This window comes from Carex rostrata, chromosome 1 (assembly GCF_964058835.1).
Source record: "Carex rostrata chromosome 1, lpCarRost1.2, whole genome shotgun sequence".
NCBI lineage: Eukaryota > Viridiplantae > Streptophyta > Magnoliopsida > Poales > Cyperaceae > Carex > Carex rostrata.
The window spans coordinates 10,898,770-10,914,079 of record NC_135918.1 but is presented as its reverse complement, the minus strand read 5'-3'; the positions used below and the strand labels follow the sequence as shown (position 1 = coordinate 10,914,079).

Below are 15,310 nucleotides of genomic sequence, written 5' to 3'. Positions count from 1 at the left end.
ATCTGGGAGGTTTCTAGAGAACAGGCAAAAAGGAGAGGGGGCCGAATAGCAAAGGAATGGGGATCTTTCTTTGCATGTACATGCTGGTCGATATGGAAGAGAAGAAATGAAAAGATTTTTTCTGGTCATCAAACGACATCAAGGATTTTAGCGGATAGAATCATGATGGATGCAAGGTTGTGGTTGAAGTTTTGCAACAGAGGAGTGCGCAGGATGATGGGTACAAACCTGCTACAGGACCCTGATTAGTCAGACTAGCTCCGGGATGGTTTTGGTTCTGGTGTTTTTTTGTGTCCTTTTAATTCTACTTTATTTTGGTTTAACGGTCTATGAGGTAGATGGATGACAGAATTATTTCTGTAGGTTAGGGTAGAATTGATGTGATGAATGGAGAGAAATGTAATTGTAACACTTTGCTTAATTTAAATATAATTGTATGGCAGCTACTGCCATCATTTCAAAAAAAAAAAAAAAAAAAAAAAAGAGAGAGGAGAGTCCAGCCTCTGTCAAACCATCACTGACTTTACTGGAAAAAAAAAAACTCAGAAAGGAGAACCCAAACAAGCAAGCAAACACTTCAGACTATTACGGACCTTTCTAAATTCATCCTCAAGCCATCCCCCTCTGTTGGGATTATTAAATTCAAAAACTGTTGGTTGCTTGAAAGCAGTGAATACCTCCACAGGGGTGTACCAAAACACGGCGACCTTCGATCCCCATCTGAAATTATAAAAATAAACAGAAATACGGTATTCAATTTTTTAGCACATCCACTCATAAACAGAGATGTCTGCAATTTTCACGTTGATCACCCAAATAAGATTAATTGCTAATTAATAACAGAACATCAGGATCAGTAACAGATGACACAAAGAGAAAACATCAAAAGCTTTGTTGACTTATTGGGAATATATGCCCAACATGCTTTTGCAATAACAAGGTAATTTACACATACTTGAAATATGCGTCTTTTGCATACAACCCAGCATGTTATATAAAAATGGAGGCCTCTCGGGTAGGGGTGTTCATTGGGTTCGGTTTATTTGGTTTTCAACTGAACCGAAAAAGTTTGGATTAAATGGTTCGGTTTTTCGGTTTAAATGGGTCGGTTCGGTTTTTAATTACTTTGGATTTTTATATTTGGTTTGGTTTAGATTTTTTCAAAACCGAAAAGACCGAACCGTCCAACCTCTATATGGTTCAACTTCATGCTTCGGTTTTTGGACGTAAAATGAAGAATTTTTTTGGTTTGAATATTTTAGAACATCTACATATTTTGGTTCGGTTGTTTTCGGTTGACAAGTTTAATTCGGTTGGTTCGGTTATACTTTTGAAAACCGGATAAAATTTGGTTTGACTATTTTAATTCGGTTTTAACTGAACCCACCCAATGAACACCCCTACTCTTGGGAACTTTCTAAAAAAGACAAGAAAAGAAGAAATTATAGTACAAGTGAAACATACCCAAAGAACCTCAAACAATCTTGATGCAGTAAATGGCCGCACTTAGAAAGTCTTCTGGCTGTAGACTGGCTGGAAAAACTAAGCTCCAGGAATTTCCCAAATGAAAGACTACGTGCTGATGTGGACATGACAACCCTCGGGGTTGCCATGGGAATTCCCGTTTCGCCCTCACATTTGAGACAGTGAGACCACATCCATATATTCCCCTTGCTTTCCCCTGACAAATGGTGATCTGGATGGAGCTGCCTAACAAATACTGTCAGATTCCCATTCTGGTGAGTGTATGAGTATTCATGCGCTTCTGGAGGCTCGTCACATGAAGAGCAACAGTACCCCTGTCACAGAAAGAATGCACTAAATTGGAATCATGTTTACCAAATGAGTTGTTGAAATTATTTATCATGAAACAATCATATGGAGGTTAGAAAACAAACCGGACTATGCAACAGATATTGCAGATACCGTCCCATGGAGATGTCGCAATTACCATAGTATTTTATTCGGTAGTACCTGCTCTGCTCACACATTGACTGTTTCGGGATGCACTGACTTGTCGTCAGAACCAATATTGACTCCGAGTCATTGCCATCCATTTTCTCTTTATTTACAGAACTTCCACTGTCATGTCCTCCATATTCAGCAGAGCTGACAGGCCCTTCTTTCTCACAAACTTTACAGGCAGCAACTTCTTTGTCAGTATCAGTTGATCTTTCACGAGTAGAGAACTCTGCAGCTGAATCAGCGCTAGTATAATACAAATCCATGTTTGAAGAACCGTTCATGCGGTTAAAACCAGGTAGTAATGAGAGTTCTTTGGCATTTTGTGAAGGCTTTGGATTATATTGTGTGTGTCCATTAGAGAGGGATGGGAGGTGAGGGACTGCTGAAGACTCCACTTGGGGGACAATTTTGTCATTTAAAAACACCCTTTGGTCTTGGAAAAATGAAGTTTCTAGGATAAGGTGGTAAGCGGCAACGACAGTGTATTGAAGCATGTGCTTCACCTTCTTCAGTTCTTCACTATTAGCTCCTCTTAGAAGTATCTATAAAATAATAAAGACGGGTAAGCTTAGCCAATATCAATAAGAAGTGTTGTTATTACAAAATGTAGATCTTAAATGTGAACATGCATTATTACAAACAGTAAATGATACATACTTCATACCAAAACCAATTCCTTGAACAATTGATAGAGTTAAGCAGAGGAAATTAGGAAATAAACAAATAAAAACCAAAAGTCAAAGCAAGGTAGTAAATAGATGCAACCGGTTCACTAACCGTGCACCCAAGCGGTCTCGGGAACCCCTCCAAGAACATCAAGGTCTTAGCTGGTTTTTTTCCTCCTTCGCCCACACTATTGTGCTCCTCCACAAACCTCTCTATGTGGAATGACTTACAAAACTTTAATCTGGGATCCTTCAACACATCAGAGAAGGATATGACATTTGAACCAGTGCACCAAGAAATTCTCTCCAGGCGGTTGAGCTTCATGTCGAGCACAATCGAGATACCTCTTTTCCGAAGGAGCTCTTGAATGTCACGTGACACGGTTTTCTCAACCAATATCAAATTTGGTTGGCATATCTCCACCGTTTGCATGATTAATTTTTGCAAATGATCATTCTCCTGATTACATTAAAGGAGACAGGATTTGAAAATTACACCTCCCTAACCCAACACAAAAGCCTGACTAAACCAACACAAGAACAAACACAGTATGGTTAACTTACCTTCCAAGAGAGCATAAATGTTTTTAGGGAACACCCAAAAGTGCTATCTCAATATTTAGAAGTTTCACTAGAAATTGAAAATTCCTGTTCTTTTCAAACCTACCCCAACTTGGTGCTATCTCATATACCTTGACTTGTGACTCCGGTTGAGATTCATTTCTAGCCTACCCAAACTTGTTTGGGGACTAAAGGCTTTGTTGTTGTTCAAATGTTGGTACGCAGTTCATGGACGAATCAAAACCATTTCATGAGAAAGGAGGAACTAAAAAAAGTCAATTAATTGAAGAATACAAAAGCAAGTACCTCTCCCAAGGCATCAAATGAAGATAAACCAGAGTCAGAGTGACCCAAAACTCCCTTGAGGAGTAGAAGCTTAGGGTTCTTAAAGCTGCTCGGCATGTGCTTGTGAGATATGTTCTTCTTGAATGCTAAACCTTTGATCACCACACTACAATTCCAAATTAACAAAAATAATACATATGAAAATAAAATCAGACAGATAAGATACTAGATCATGAAAAATACCTTGACTTTCCAAAAATACTAGATCTTTTAGTTAGGTTAAGAGATAAGCCAAAGAACATTTACAACTAAAGCTACATTGTAAATCCACACAATACTGAGATACTTTTCTTTCTATTTTCATACTATTCACAGGTGCTTATATATTCAATACAAAACTACAGAAAAAAAAGGAAAAAAAAAAGTGACAGCACCTCTGCCTAGGGGTACCACTAGCAACACATTTGACCTTAACATATGACAAAGGGTCCATCTCCTTTCCTTCACTAGGTTCTGGTCTTATAAGTTCAGCCGCTTCCCATGAAATGTTGGTAACCACATCAAGCCAACTGTCACCTTCACTTGAAATTAATTGAATACCCTCAACCTCAAGGAAACGCCTCATGAGCAGCTTGAACTGTCCATTTATCGCCTCCATCATCGCCACCTGTCTCTCACCAAATTTTTCTTCTCTGACAGCTGGATCGGGAGGTACCAGAATCGACGGGTTGATACTAACATTTGATACGATGGGAGGACTGGTCCTTCCACTAGTTCCACCAGGTTCTTCACCAATGTGGATATGTTCAGTTCCATTTTCATAACGCAAGCTGTTTCTGACTGCCAGATCATGGGTCTCTTCGTCCCTAATCAGTACAGGGGCATTTTAGTAATTTACTAACACCTTCATAGAACTTCTAGAAGGGTAAATCTGGCAATACAATTTACTCTTCATTTAATCATGGGTTACATGCATCACATATCTATTTAGATGTCTTGTCAAATAAAATGCAGCCAGCAATGTTTGAAATGAATATATAAAATAATAAATGAATTAATGCATGCATTATATAATCAACAAATATGGTCCATGGCCTGCAAAGACTTGCGCTGTGCCTATTTTTGGTGTAAATAAATCTATAAACCTGGCCTTAATATAACTTCTGTTTTATTTCCTACACAACACAAACATATTAAGGACAAAACAAACCAAAAATAAACAAAACAAATTGAAAGTACCTGACAGGTGGATTCATATTAGCTGGGGATCACCTAAAAAGAACACATAATTAATAAATGGATGGATTTGCAATTTAAAGTACAACCTTTTATAATATCATATACAGTGTTCTATGATAGGATTTGTACCAGTAAGTGGATAAATGTGCACCTGTACATATAACAGATTCAGTATGTATGGTCGGACTCTGGAGGTGTATTATTATGAGACCCCTGGTATAATACCTGGAAAATAGCCAAAAATATCTTTAAATTATACTATAATGGAATAAACAATTGTAATATTTTTGAAGTCTACTAACCTCAGTCCTCAAGTTATCATAAATACCATTTTGGGAATTGACCAAATATGGTAAAGATACCTATAAATGCACATAATTCTTTTGGCAAACTGTACCATGCAGAAAACTAACTCATAATATTTTGGCTTAATTTGTAACAAAGAAAGAATATGATTTGTAACTCAGTCATATACTATTCCTGAGCCATATAATTATAAAACTTTTATTTTTTTCAAAATATTAAAAAAAATGTAATCAAACCTATGACCAATAAACATGAATAAAAACTAGCTAGCCACAAAATAAAATGAATATAACAAAATCTTGGCATGTAAATTGCACAAACCAATCATGGCCTAAAATAATAATCTGCGTTTGGCATACAAAACTAAGCCATGCACTAGTAAAGTTCGGTTTTATAAAAAAATTTGACCGACTCATCTATGCTAGTAAAATTGATGAAAATTACAACCGCAATCGTTTTAGTACATATTGATGATTTAATAATTACAGAAAACGATCAAAGTGAAAATTATATTGATTAAACATCATTTAAACTATAAATTTGACATCAAAGAGAACTTCAATAGTTTTTAGACATTGAATTTGTTCATTAAAGAAAATAAATATTTCTCTCATAGAGAAAATATACCATATATTTATTAAAGAAAACAAATAAATTAGAAGTCAAGCCAACTTCCATTAGATTTTTACTTTTGTATTTTTTTTGTTTCTCCAAGCTTAAAAGAAGTCAAATAAATTAATTGTGTCGTTTGGAGATCAGAATATATAAGAACAGAGTGCTTGCTCAAACCTATGAAATTAAGACCTCGTACAAAAATTTCAGTTACAAACATTGAATTACTTGTAGAATTCGAGGTTTTCCCCGTTATTTTAATCTTTGACACAAAGAGCTGGGTATTAATATATCTCAAAAAAAGAAAGAAAGAAAGAAAAGGCTTGGTCTCCAAATGTTCAGATGAAATTAATTAATTTGAGGTGAAGAGTAGAGGCAATTGCTAACCTGAAAAGGCGTGGATTACACGAAACTGCTCTTTCTTCGCTGGATCTATTAACAATTTTGTTTGTCTTCCGAGAAAATGAACGCAAGAGCAACAGAGAAATTAGAGGTGCTTGTTCTAACTTTTACTTTTCTTCTCCGTTAGTCTTTGTTTGAATAAATAGCTTAATGCAAATGGGCTACGGCCTAATTTCAAATATAAATATAAATATAAATATAAAATAGCATTTAAAAATTTAGAATTTTGAGAAATTTATATATATATCCCATCAAAATTCTCCTTTTAGATTTTTTTCCAATCAAATTTACAATTTAGTTATGTTCCCATCTCTTAATTTAAACATTTAAAATTTACAATTAATATTAATAAACAATTAAAAGATTGTTTTGTCCTTCATTAAATTTATTGGCTGATAAAGATAGAGAAAGATCCGTTTTTTTAGTTGCCATCCGAATAAATCAGAATAAATTAAATACCATCCGTTAATTCGGAATTAAGATTCCGCCACGAACTCTAACCCAATCCTCGCACAGATCTCAAAGTCGAACTCATACTGGATCTGCGGACCGATCCGCACTCTCCCTGGATACGCGCACCCATTCGCACACGTAACGGGTCCGCACGCCGACCCGTCCGCACCCTGGGTTAGAGTTCGTGTTATAATTTGAATATAAGCCGCTGGGTGTGTCATTGTTACCATCCCAGCTGGTCCCCTCTCTCTCAGCGCAAAACAGAGCCCCTAAAACAGGTTTTTTATTTATTTATTTATTTTAGTTAAAGTTTTTAATTTAATTGTTTTATTTAGTAGTTTAGTTGGGTTTAGGGTTTAGGGTACCAAAATAGTAGTATATTGTAATATTTGTGTATTCAGATCAATTTATAATAGAATTGTATTTATGATTTAGAATTTAGAAATGTACAAATTTAGAATTGTCCAACTTAGACCATTTATTTTATTTAGACCAATTTAGAAATGAATTAATTTATAATTTAGACTAATTTAGAACTTAGACCAATTATTGTATTTAGACCAATTTAGAAATGCACCAATTTAAATTAAATAGTTAGACTAGTGTCCAAAAATTGTAATATATCAAAATTGAGTAGAAATGCACCAAATCAGAAATTTATTTTTTTGAATTACCGTAGATTGTATAATTTTTCTGAAAAATTGATGTTAGTATGGCGTCAACCAGCGCTAGCAATGAAAACCGTACGCAAGATGATTTACAGTTGGATTTATCATTGGCTCGTACCATATTTCCAAATATGATGAAAGAGAGTATCAACCCTCTTTGCTGGTATAAATTCGAGGAGTACAAGATCATAAACTCATATGTAAGTTTACGTTTTGAGAAAATAATTTAAATTTTCATTTTGATAAAATAGATAAGTTATATGTTTGTTTGTTATGAAATTGAATGCAGACTCATACCTTGATGACGACGCGGAACAATCAGATGAATATCCTCTACGATAATCGATACGCTCTCGCATTAAAGAGTTTGGGTCTGTGGCATGTCTCACAGTTGACACCCATTGTTGCAGATGTCGCGCTTCTATCTGCGTTGGTCGAAAGGTGGCGGCCGGAGACACACACATTCCACCTGCCTATTGGAGAGATTACGGTGTCTTTCCAGGATGTGAGTTGTCTATGGGGACTGCCTATTACTGGACGGGCTGTGACGGGTGTGGAGTACGGGGACTTCACACAGTTAGTTGAAGACCTGTTGGGCCCAAATCTGATGAAGGAAAGGACCCTCAAGAGGTCGAAGGGTCTATCGAAGAATGATATTAGTATTCCTTATTTGCGTACGACATTCAAGTAAGCTTTATTTTTAATAGTAATTATTTGATTGTAGTTTTCATACTCTGTACTAAAAATTAAATCGTTCTTATAGAGGGAAATTGCGAGAAAATGCACCTTTGGAGATGATTGATCGGTGGACAAGGGCTTACATCATGGAGTTGTTTTCTTGCTGGTTTGTTATTCTGTCACACCCCGCGGCCACGGGTCGCAACAGTCCCCCGCCGTAAGCATACAACGCCGTGTATGCTTACAAGGCTACTCACAATTCAATCACAACCACAAGTAATACAAAGGAAGTTTCTAAATATATAATCAGAGTACACAGTCTGGTCAGAATATAATACAACAAAAGTATCTCATCCGGATACTAACCATGAGGCCTACCCTAAATCTATACAACAAAACGAATCTAGGGTCATGTAATGGTAAGCTACTAGGGCCTACTACTCGCGTGCCTCTCCGGAATCAGTCACACCAGTACCTGTAATATAACCCGAAGGGTGGGGATGAGAATAAATTCCCAGTGCGAAATTTGCCACAGTTTAGATTATTGGACTTGCAATCAAACTCTATATTCAACAATGAAACCCAAACCACAACAGTTCAAACAGATATATATTCATAAATAACAGAATGCCAATGCTCGACAACAATTAAGCAGATGAATCACAGTTTACGAAATTTCCAAGATGAATTTCAAACACAACACATATTATGGCTTAACTCGGCTCATTAGGGCTTGTAGCAATTACAGATGTTCTTTCGAGCTGGACCCTTTATCAAACCCACAGCTGTAGGGTTACTGACACCTACAGATGGCCAACCGAGCTGGACCCTTTATCTGACACCCATCTGCAATTGCTTGGCTTAACAGTTATTAAGGTCTGGTTCAAGTCACATAAAGAAAATTCTCTTGAGATGTCGTTTCCAATATTCGCAATATTCAATTGACCTTCCAAATGCATTAATACGTAGGAGAATGCCACCGATCCATAGACGTTACACACTAGTCACCCACGATTCCAAATCACACATCATAACATAATCACCCTCCCTCGTCCCAACCGGTACTGGGAAATATCGAGGGTCGTTCACCTAAGGCCATTAGGATCCTGGGAATCAAAGCCAGCATACAGCCCGACTTTGTAAATTCATTGGATCCAAGTGCTTAACTTCGTAAATCCATTGACATACATATCAAATCGTGGTGACGTTCAATCAAATCAGATCATAATAGATCGACACAACCTACAACCATACCAGCATGCAAATCACTCAAGTCATATCAATTCGAGTTTAATTTGATTGGGCTATGCAAATGCTTTACACAATTCAATGATGCAATCAATGATATTCAACATGACAAACGAATACACAGTTTAATTCCTGAAAATAAAGTATCAAGCAAGTCCAAGAATCCCGCACCTTATTATGACGAGCGTACCGCTTAATTACGGATCGGGCGTCTCGAACTGTCTCGCTAATTCTTGCTCGACCGAGCCTACACCTATTTTACACGTATACTGGTTTAGCATTGGTTCACGAGTGGGATGTTTACTTGAGTCATATTAGGCTTACCCTTAATTAACCTCTTATCCTTTGGTACCAATTCATTCGATTCCTTATTTCTTACTTAAAACCTTTAGAATTCACAACATTTACTTCTGGGTCCTCTAAACCCTACACAGTTCCAATTATGTAACCATTCATTCACCATTTCCCTACTTTGGTTCTCGGGTCAATTCAATTTACCGATTGGTTAAACCCTAATTTGGTCAAAACCTCAAATTAACCGTTAAACGTTCTAAAAATTCAAGATCAAAAGGTAACCTTACCGATTATAAGTCTAATCAGTTGGATTAAACTGGTCAATTTGCAATTATACTCGATTTGGGTTTTGGCACGAAACCCTAGAAATCAAAATCCACAAATCGGAAGGGAATCGGAAAAAAGATTGACAAATAAACAAGCAAGGAGTGTAGAGGAACTAATCCTCGAGCAATTCGAACACAAATCTCGAATTACTCGGTTACTCGGTTCCAGTTTTGATTTCTCGCAATAATCGGGGGTTTGAAGGGAACGGGAAACTCTCTCGCTCTTTTTCTCTCTCTCGGGTGAAATTTCACTTAAAATGGGGAAATGAATGAAGTGGGAGAGAGAGAGAGCAAAGGATTTATGCAAATAAGCCCTCAGATTCATCCAGTGCGGATCACTCACCCGCACTGGACCTGAGTGCGGACGCACTCAGCACTTTCCAGCGCTTTCCAGAAGAAGAATCGGTGTCGGTGCGGGTCCTCCACCCGCAGTGCGGGTCACTTCACCCGCACTCGGCACTTAGTCAGTTTTCAGAATGAAATTTAACACAGAAATCACCCGCAGTGCGGGTCACTTCACCCGCAGTCAGAACTTAGTAGATTTTTGACAGAATTTCAGAAAAAGTCCGAGCGTAATGCGGACGCACCCACCCGCACTCAGTACTTAGCCAATTTTAGGAATTTCAGTTCAACACAGAAACTTCATGAGTGCGGACGCACCCACCAGCAGTGCGGGTGGCCTCACCCGCACTCACAGAAATTTCAAAGGAAATTTAATGAAAACAGAAGTCAATGCGGGTCAGTCACCCGCACTCACCACCAGTGCGGACGCACTGAGCCTATAAAGTCTCAAATTCTCGAAATTTCGACGCGGTTTCGATTCACACTTAACTTACTTAATTAGAGGAACCTTAATTAAGGTTTTAATTTCCATTTTGTTAGCACAATTTTTTTTTATTCTTGCCTTTAAATCATTAAAAATTAATTGTTAAAATTTCGTAACGTAACATATTCAAACTGTTATTTTGTTAGTTTCACTTATTCTGACTTTTATTTGGTTTATGTTTGTCTTTTATTTACGTCTGCCATAAACACTACCGACTTCAAACAAAACATGAGTACATCATTCACAATAAAAATTAAAATACATAAAATACACATAAGTTGTCCTACAATACAAAACAAAATACATAACATAAGTTGTCCTACAATACAAAATAAAATACATAACATAAGTTGTCATATAATACAAAACAAAATACATAAAATACACATAAGTTGTCATAGACATAAGTTGTTCTACAATAAAAGGTTTTGTTTCAATATAAGTTCTACCACCTCTTGAACGATGAAACTGCATTGAGAAAACGTACATGTTAAACAAACATTTTTTTTTTAACGATCCAAATTATTATTCCAACTTTTTTTTTAAATTACCTTATTGAGTATTTCCTCTCGCATCCCTTCTTCTTCTCGCATTCCTTTCGAGAGTTTCTCTGCTTGTTTGGTGACCCCTTCGTCGTCCTTCCAATACATCCATCCACATTTGGATGCGGTTGTGCCGTCTCCTACCCAACTTCACCATCCGCTGCTCTGGAACTAAGACATCTCCTTCGTGTGCCGGCCAATCACATTGATTGTCATACATATGAAATTCACCACTCCATGTGTCGATGAGTGTTTGAATGTTGTAATAGTAATTGACGAAGTTATTTGGATCCAAGTTCCTATAATGTTAACACATTAGTAAGTAATGCCGTCCCTAATATCAAGTTTCAAATTAAATATAACATAATTTTACCTTAAACGACACACCGCCATTACATGAACACATGATATTCCGACCATCTTAGGCTTCTGGCACAGACATTCCACCTCATGGTCGTTCTTCACAATTACCTTGTACCTGCAGTCACTAGACGTGTGCACCCATCTGCCATTCTCCATGTCAAAATTAATATTTTCGCCATGTGAGGTCACCATAAATTCTCCATGATGGCCGAATGCAAGCGCTGACATTTTTTTAACCTTCTCAGTGTACTTATTCAGCTTCTTATGTACGCGAATGGAAAAAAGCTGACCTGCTGCTTGCAACTCCACAGCATTCTCTCTTCTTTCAACAAACCAATTGACACACTTGTAGAACGTCTCCTCAATGATTGCGGCAACTGGTAACCTACGAGAATTAAAAATTATAATTAAATGAAGAAAATGATAATAAAAAATATGAGGATTATAGAATACAAACCTGCGAGAAGTTCTGAAGACATTGTTGAGCGATTTAGAACCGTTGCTAGTCATTATTCCCCAACGAGATCCATCATCCATAGCTTGATACACCTTCCATGGCTTAGGCAATTCTTCATCGTCATTTTCATTATATTTGCCACATATATCCAAATAAGCCAACCAAGCATGATTTCACCTCCCAATTGAATCAAGTCCTTCTTGCAATCTTCTTCTCTTTTTTTTTTTAACCATAACCTTGAAAAAAGTGGAAGCAACCTTATCCTTAATGTGCTTTCCAAAATTCTCAAACACATGTTGAGAGCAGTAGCGGTGAGCACACTCCCCTTTCTCCTCACACCAACCCAAATCATCTTGAATAAACACCTATTTTATGCCCTTGTGTCGGTCAGATACAACACACATCTATCTGTTTTGCCCAATTACAAACTCCCGCACCCACTTCATGAACCATCTCCAATTCTCAAAATCCTCATTCTCTACCAATCCAAATGCTAACGGGATTAACTGGTTCTCTGCATCATATCCGGTTACAATTAACAGCTTACCCTTGTATCTGCCAGACAAGAAACAAGCATCGATACTGATGACAGGTCTGAGGTGACCGACTACGGCAATACATGGTCCCCATGCCCATGCTGCTCTCATGAAAAAATGATACCCTGCCATACTGGTTGGCTTTGAAACAATTTTATATTGGGTTCCCGGATTTGTCCTTTTTATTGCCTCCAACAAAGGGACAATCAGCCCGTAAGACTAGGGATAGCAATGGACCTAGCCCACGGGTATTTTGCCAAGCCCAGGCCTGGCCTGCCCGTAAAAAATTAATGGCCCGCCTGCCTGGCCCAGTCTGACGGGCTTGAAAATCTAGGCCCGGCCTGCCCATAGGCTTTTTCTCCAGGCCCAGGCCTGCCCATGCCTGCCTGCCTATGCCCATGGGCTGCCTTATCCGGCCCGGCCCGGCCATGCTCAATTCATTTTTTGAGGCTGAATTTCTCCAGCTTTTTATTTTCTTTTCCATAAATTATAGCCTGTTGGTTGTCGCACTATGCATTAATTTCAAATACAAGTATAACTGTAAATATAATTTTTACGACGAGAAAATTAGAGACAACTAAGGCAGAGCCGAAACAATTACACAAATAAGCAATTACTCAAAGAAATGATGCTAACAAGTAACAAGTCAAAATAAAAAGAGAAAGACTGGCAGAATTACACAATAAGTCTAAAATAGCAAAACAACAACGAAATGTAAATTAACATAACAAACAACATAGTTTTTCATAATTCAACACAATTACACAAATAACAATCGCTCTTCATCTAATACTTCTCTTGCTCCAACCTGTTTTGTCATATAATGCAACAACCAATACCAATGTCATGCTATAGTACAAAATGCTAATTACTTTACGGTTGTACAAATTATAAGAAATGTATAGTTTTAGTAGTTCATAAAAGAAAAAAGTTACCTCAACATCATTGGTAATAACAAAGCATTGAACCCACTACTCTTCCTCTTCTTCTATTGCTCTCATCTGCAATAATTAATTCATACAGGAAGTTTAATATAAAGTGATTTCTTCTATTTTGTATAAGCTATTATTTATAATCTATGAAAAAGAATCCTTAACAGCTGACACAGAACTATGGAACAGCATAAAAAACCAAATAAAATTTTTACAGCAACAAACTAAACCTTTGTATTAGGCAGCAGCTATATATATACAAAATAGAAGAAATAGGCAGCAGCTATATATATGCAAAAATAGGCAGCAGCTATATATATGCAAAAAATAGGCAGTAGTTGCATATTTACAAAAATAGGCAGCAGCTATATATATGCAAAAAATAGGCAGCAGCTACCCTAGATATATACAAAATTACAATCAGCAGCTGCCTCTAAACAGCAGCTCACAACAACAGCTGCCTCGATACAAACTTACAATCAAAACTAAAAAATAAGAATAAAGTGATACCATAATAGTAGCTGCCTCTATATATACCCAAAATATGTTGGTACAAATTTTTTAATAACATCCAATTAATAAAATACGTTGGTACAAATTTCATCTACAAAAAATAAATGATTTATCATACATTGAACCGGAACTGTGAATGTTGGTACAAATTTTAGTAGGCATACTACAGCATGCCAACATAATTTTGAGTGGGTGATCTACCAGAGCAGTATGGTGGGAACTTCTACCTTTTTACAGCCTTATCTATATTGTGCCTCTGATCATACTCAACTGTGAATGTTACAAGGTACTTCTACTTAGTTCGCAAATCCTGCAAAAAAATACACATATAGTTATTGACTGCCAACCTTCATTAAAATGATAATTAAAACTGCAACCCTTCATTAGTATCTATATTAAATATTAATAGCAATCATTCTAACACCGTACCTGAAGGAAAGAAGCACAAAATCATACCTTTCCGAAAAGAAAGAGAATAATAAAAAAAAGAGGTCAAGGAAGTGAATGTACCTACTCACCTCCTTTGGGATAAATCGAGTTGTAATGTACCTCTGCCCAAAAGCTTAAAAATATCACTGCACAGCAATAAAATGCACAAACTTAATTTAAAACACAGGATTTCTCCTTCTAATTGGAAGTGGGGTTGGAAAAGATGGAAATCATGGAATATATTATAATTGTACCTCGTTTTGACTTCTCAACTTTAGGAAGAATTTCTATGTAGCATGTATCCTTGAAAGATGTTAGCACAAATATTTTGACACCGTACTGCATTGCAAGACAAGAGTACCAGTCAGGATAATCAAACCAGAAAATAAAAAATAAATAAAAAGTAAAAGAAAATGTGTGAAAATATCAGGTGCATAAAACATGAAATATCATGCATGCCGTCAAATATGGGAAACACCACTTATTCCTCTACTAATTACGTTTTCTAAAAAATCTTAAACTACCCTTATCTTTCATTTAATTGAAGCAAAGCAAGTGCAATAGAGGGAGGGACAGTTTGGAGATCTTTTGTACAAAATTGAAAAGGAAGTTTGTTCATCCTACTGGTACGGACTGTACTGGTATGGACTGTAGCAAGTACCAGAAAACTGGTATCACGCCAATACCAGTCACCATTCAAGCATATACTCATATTCTAATCGATTCAAAGCATTGAAGCATTAACATATTAAATCAGCTCATTCAATTCAAGAATCAACAAATCACATTTCATTCAATTCAAAAATCAACAAATCAAATAACAGTTCAAAAGAAGGTTGAAGTCTTTGTGCCATCACATAGACAAGAAAAAACAAAAGGGTTAAGGCGAAATTACCGGAAAAGCCTTCGTGCCATCACCTCTCGGACTGGTGGCGAAGAAGTGAAAGAGACGATCTGGTGGCGGAGAGAGATGGAGTGAAGGAGAGAGATCACAACTGTGGTGGCGGAGG

General features: G+C 36.9%; 2 protein-coding genes and 1 long non-coding RNA gene across 6 annotated transcripts; 1 reads left to right on the top strand and 2 right to left on the bottom strand.

Moving 5' to 3' along the window:
• Window positions 1-456: 456 nt before the first annotated feature.
• On the bottom strand, window positions 457-6,152 carry LOC144558185 (1-phosphatidylinositol-3-phosphate 5-kinase FAB1A-like). Of its 4 annotated transcripts, none has more exons than XM_078306958.1 (9): window positions 6,021-6,152; window positions 4,845-4,940; window positions 4,716-4,748; window positions 3,911-4,342; window positions 3,498-3,642; window positions 2,743-3,090; window positions 1,899-2,507; window positions 1,465-1,799; window positions 457-720 (listed from the first exon to the last, which is right to left on the bottom strand). In XM_078306958.1, the coding sequence occupies exons 3-9, from the start codon at window positions 4,730-4,732 to the stop codon at window positions 543-545; spliced, it is 2,064 nt and encodes a 687-aa protein (XP_078163084.1). In that variant the 5' UTR covers window positions 4,733-4,748; window positions 4,845-4,940; window positions 6,021-6,152; the 3' UTR covers window positions 457-542. The 4 variants fall into 4 exon arrangements, with proteins under 4 accessions (XP_078163084.1, XP_078163091.1, XP_078163095.1 ...); XM_078306965.1 differs by having other exon boundaries at window positions 4,867-4,940; XM_078306969.1 differs by having other exon boundaries at window positions 4,716-4,737; window positions 4,867-4,940.
• Window positions 6,153-11,083: 4,931 nt separating this feature from the next.
• On the bottom strand, window positions 11,084-12,012 carry LOC144570794 (uncharacterized). The gene is made up of 2 exons (XM_078320528.1): window positions 11,891-12,012; window positions 11,084-11,818 (listed from the first exon to the last, which is right to left on the bottom strand). The coding sequence occupies exons 1-2, from the start codon at window positions 11,968-11,970 to the stop codon at window positions 11,440-11,442; spliced, it is 459 nt and encodes a 152-aa protein (XP_078176654.1). The 5' UTR covers window positions 11,971-12,012; the 3' UTR covers window positions 11,084-11,439.
• Window positions 12,013-13,370: 1,358 nt separating this feature from the next.
• Window positions 13,371-13,605, top strand: LOC144547388 (uncharacterized). The gene is made up of 2 exons (XR_013509081.1): window positions 13,371-13,481; window positions 13,576-13,605. It is a non-coding gene; the product is annotated as an uncharacterized LOC144547388 (long non-coding RNA).
• Window positions 13,606-15,310: the final 1,705 nt, after the last annotated feature.

Excerpts from the sequence above, each read along its gene's own strand:
- LOC144558185 (XM_078306958.1), bottom strand. Across the intron at positions 3,091-3,497 it reads CATTTGATGCCTTGGGAGAG|GAGAATGATCATTTGCAAAA; the intron begins GTACTTGCTTTT and ends TAATGTAATCAG. Across the intron at positions 2,508-2,742 it reads CGAGACCGCTTGGGTGCACG|ATACTTCTAAGAGGAGCTAA; the intron begins GTTAGTGAACCG and ends ATTATTTTATAG.
- LOC144570794 (XM_078320528.1), bottom strand. The coding sequence starts at position 11,970 with ATGGATGATGGATCTCGTTGGGGAATAATGACTAGCAACGGTTCTAAA. Across the intron at positions 11,819-11,890 it reads GTCTTCAGAACTTCTCGCAG|GTTACCAGTTGCCGCAATCA; the intron begins GTTTGTATTCTA and ends TAATTCTCGTAG.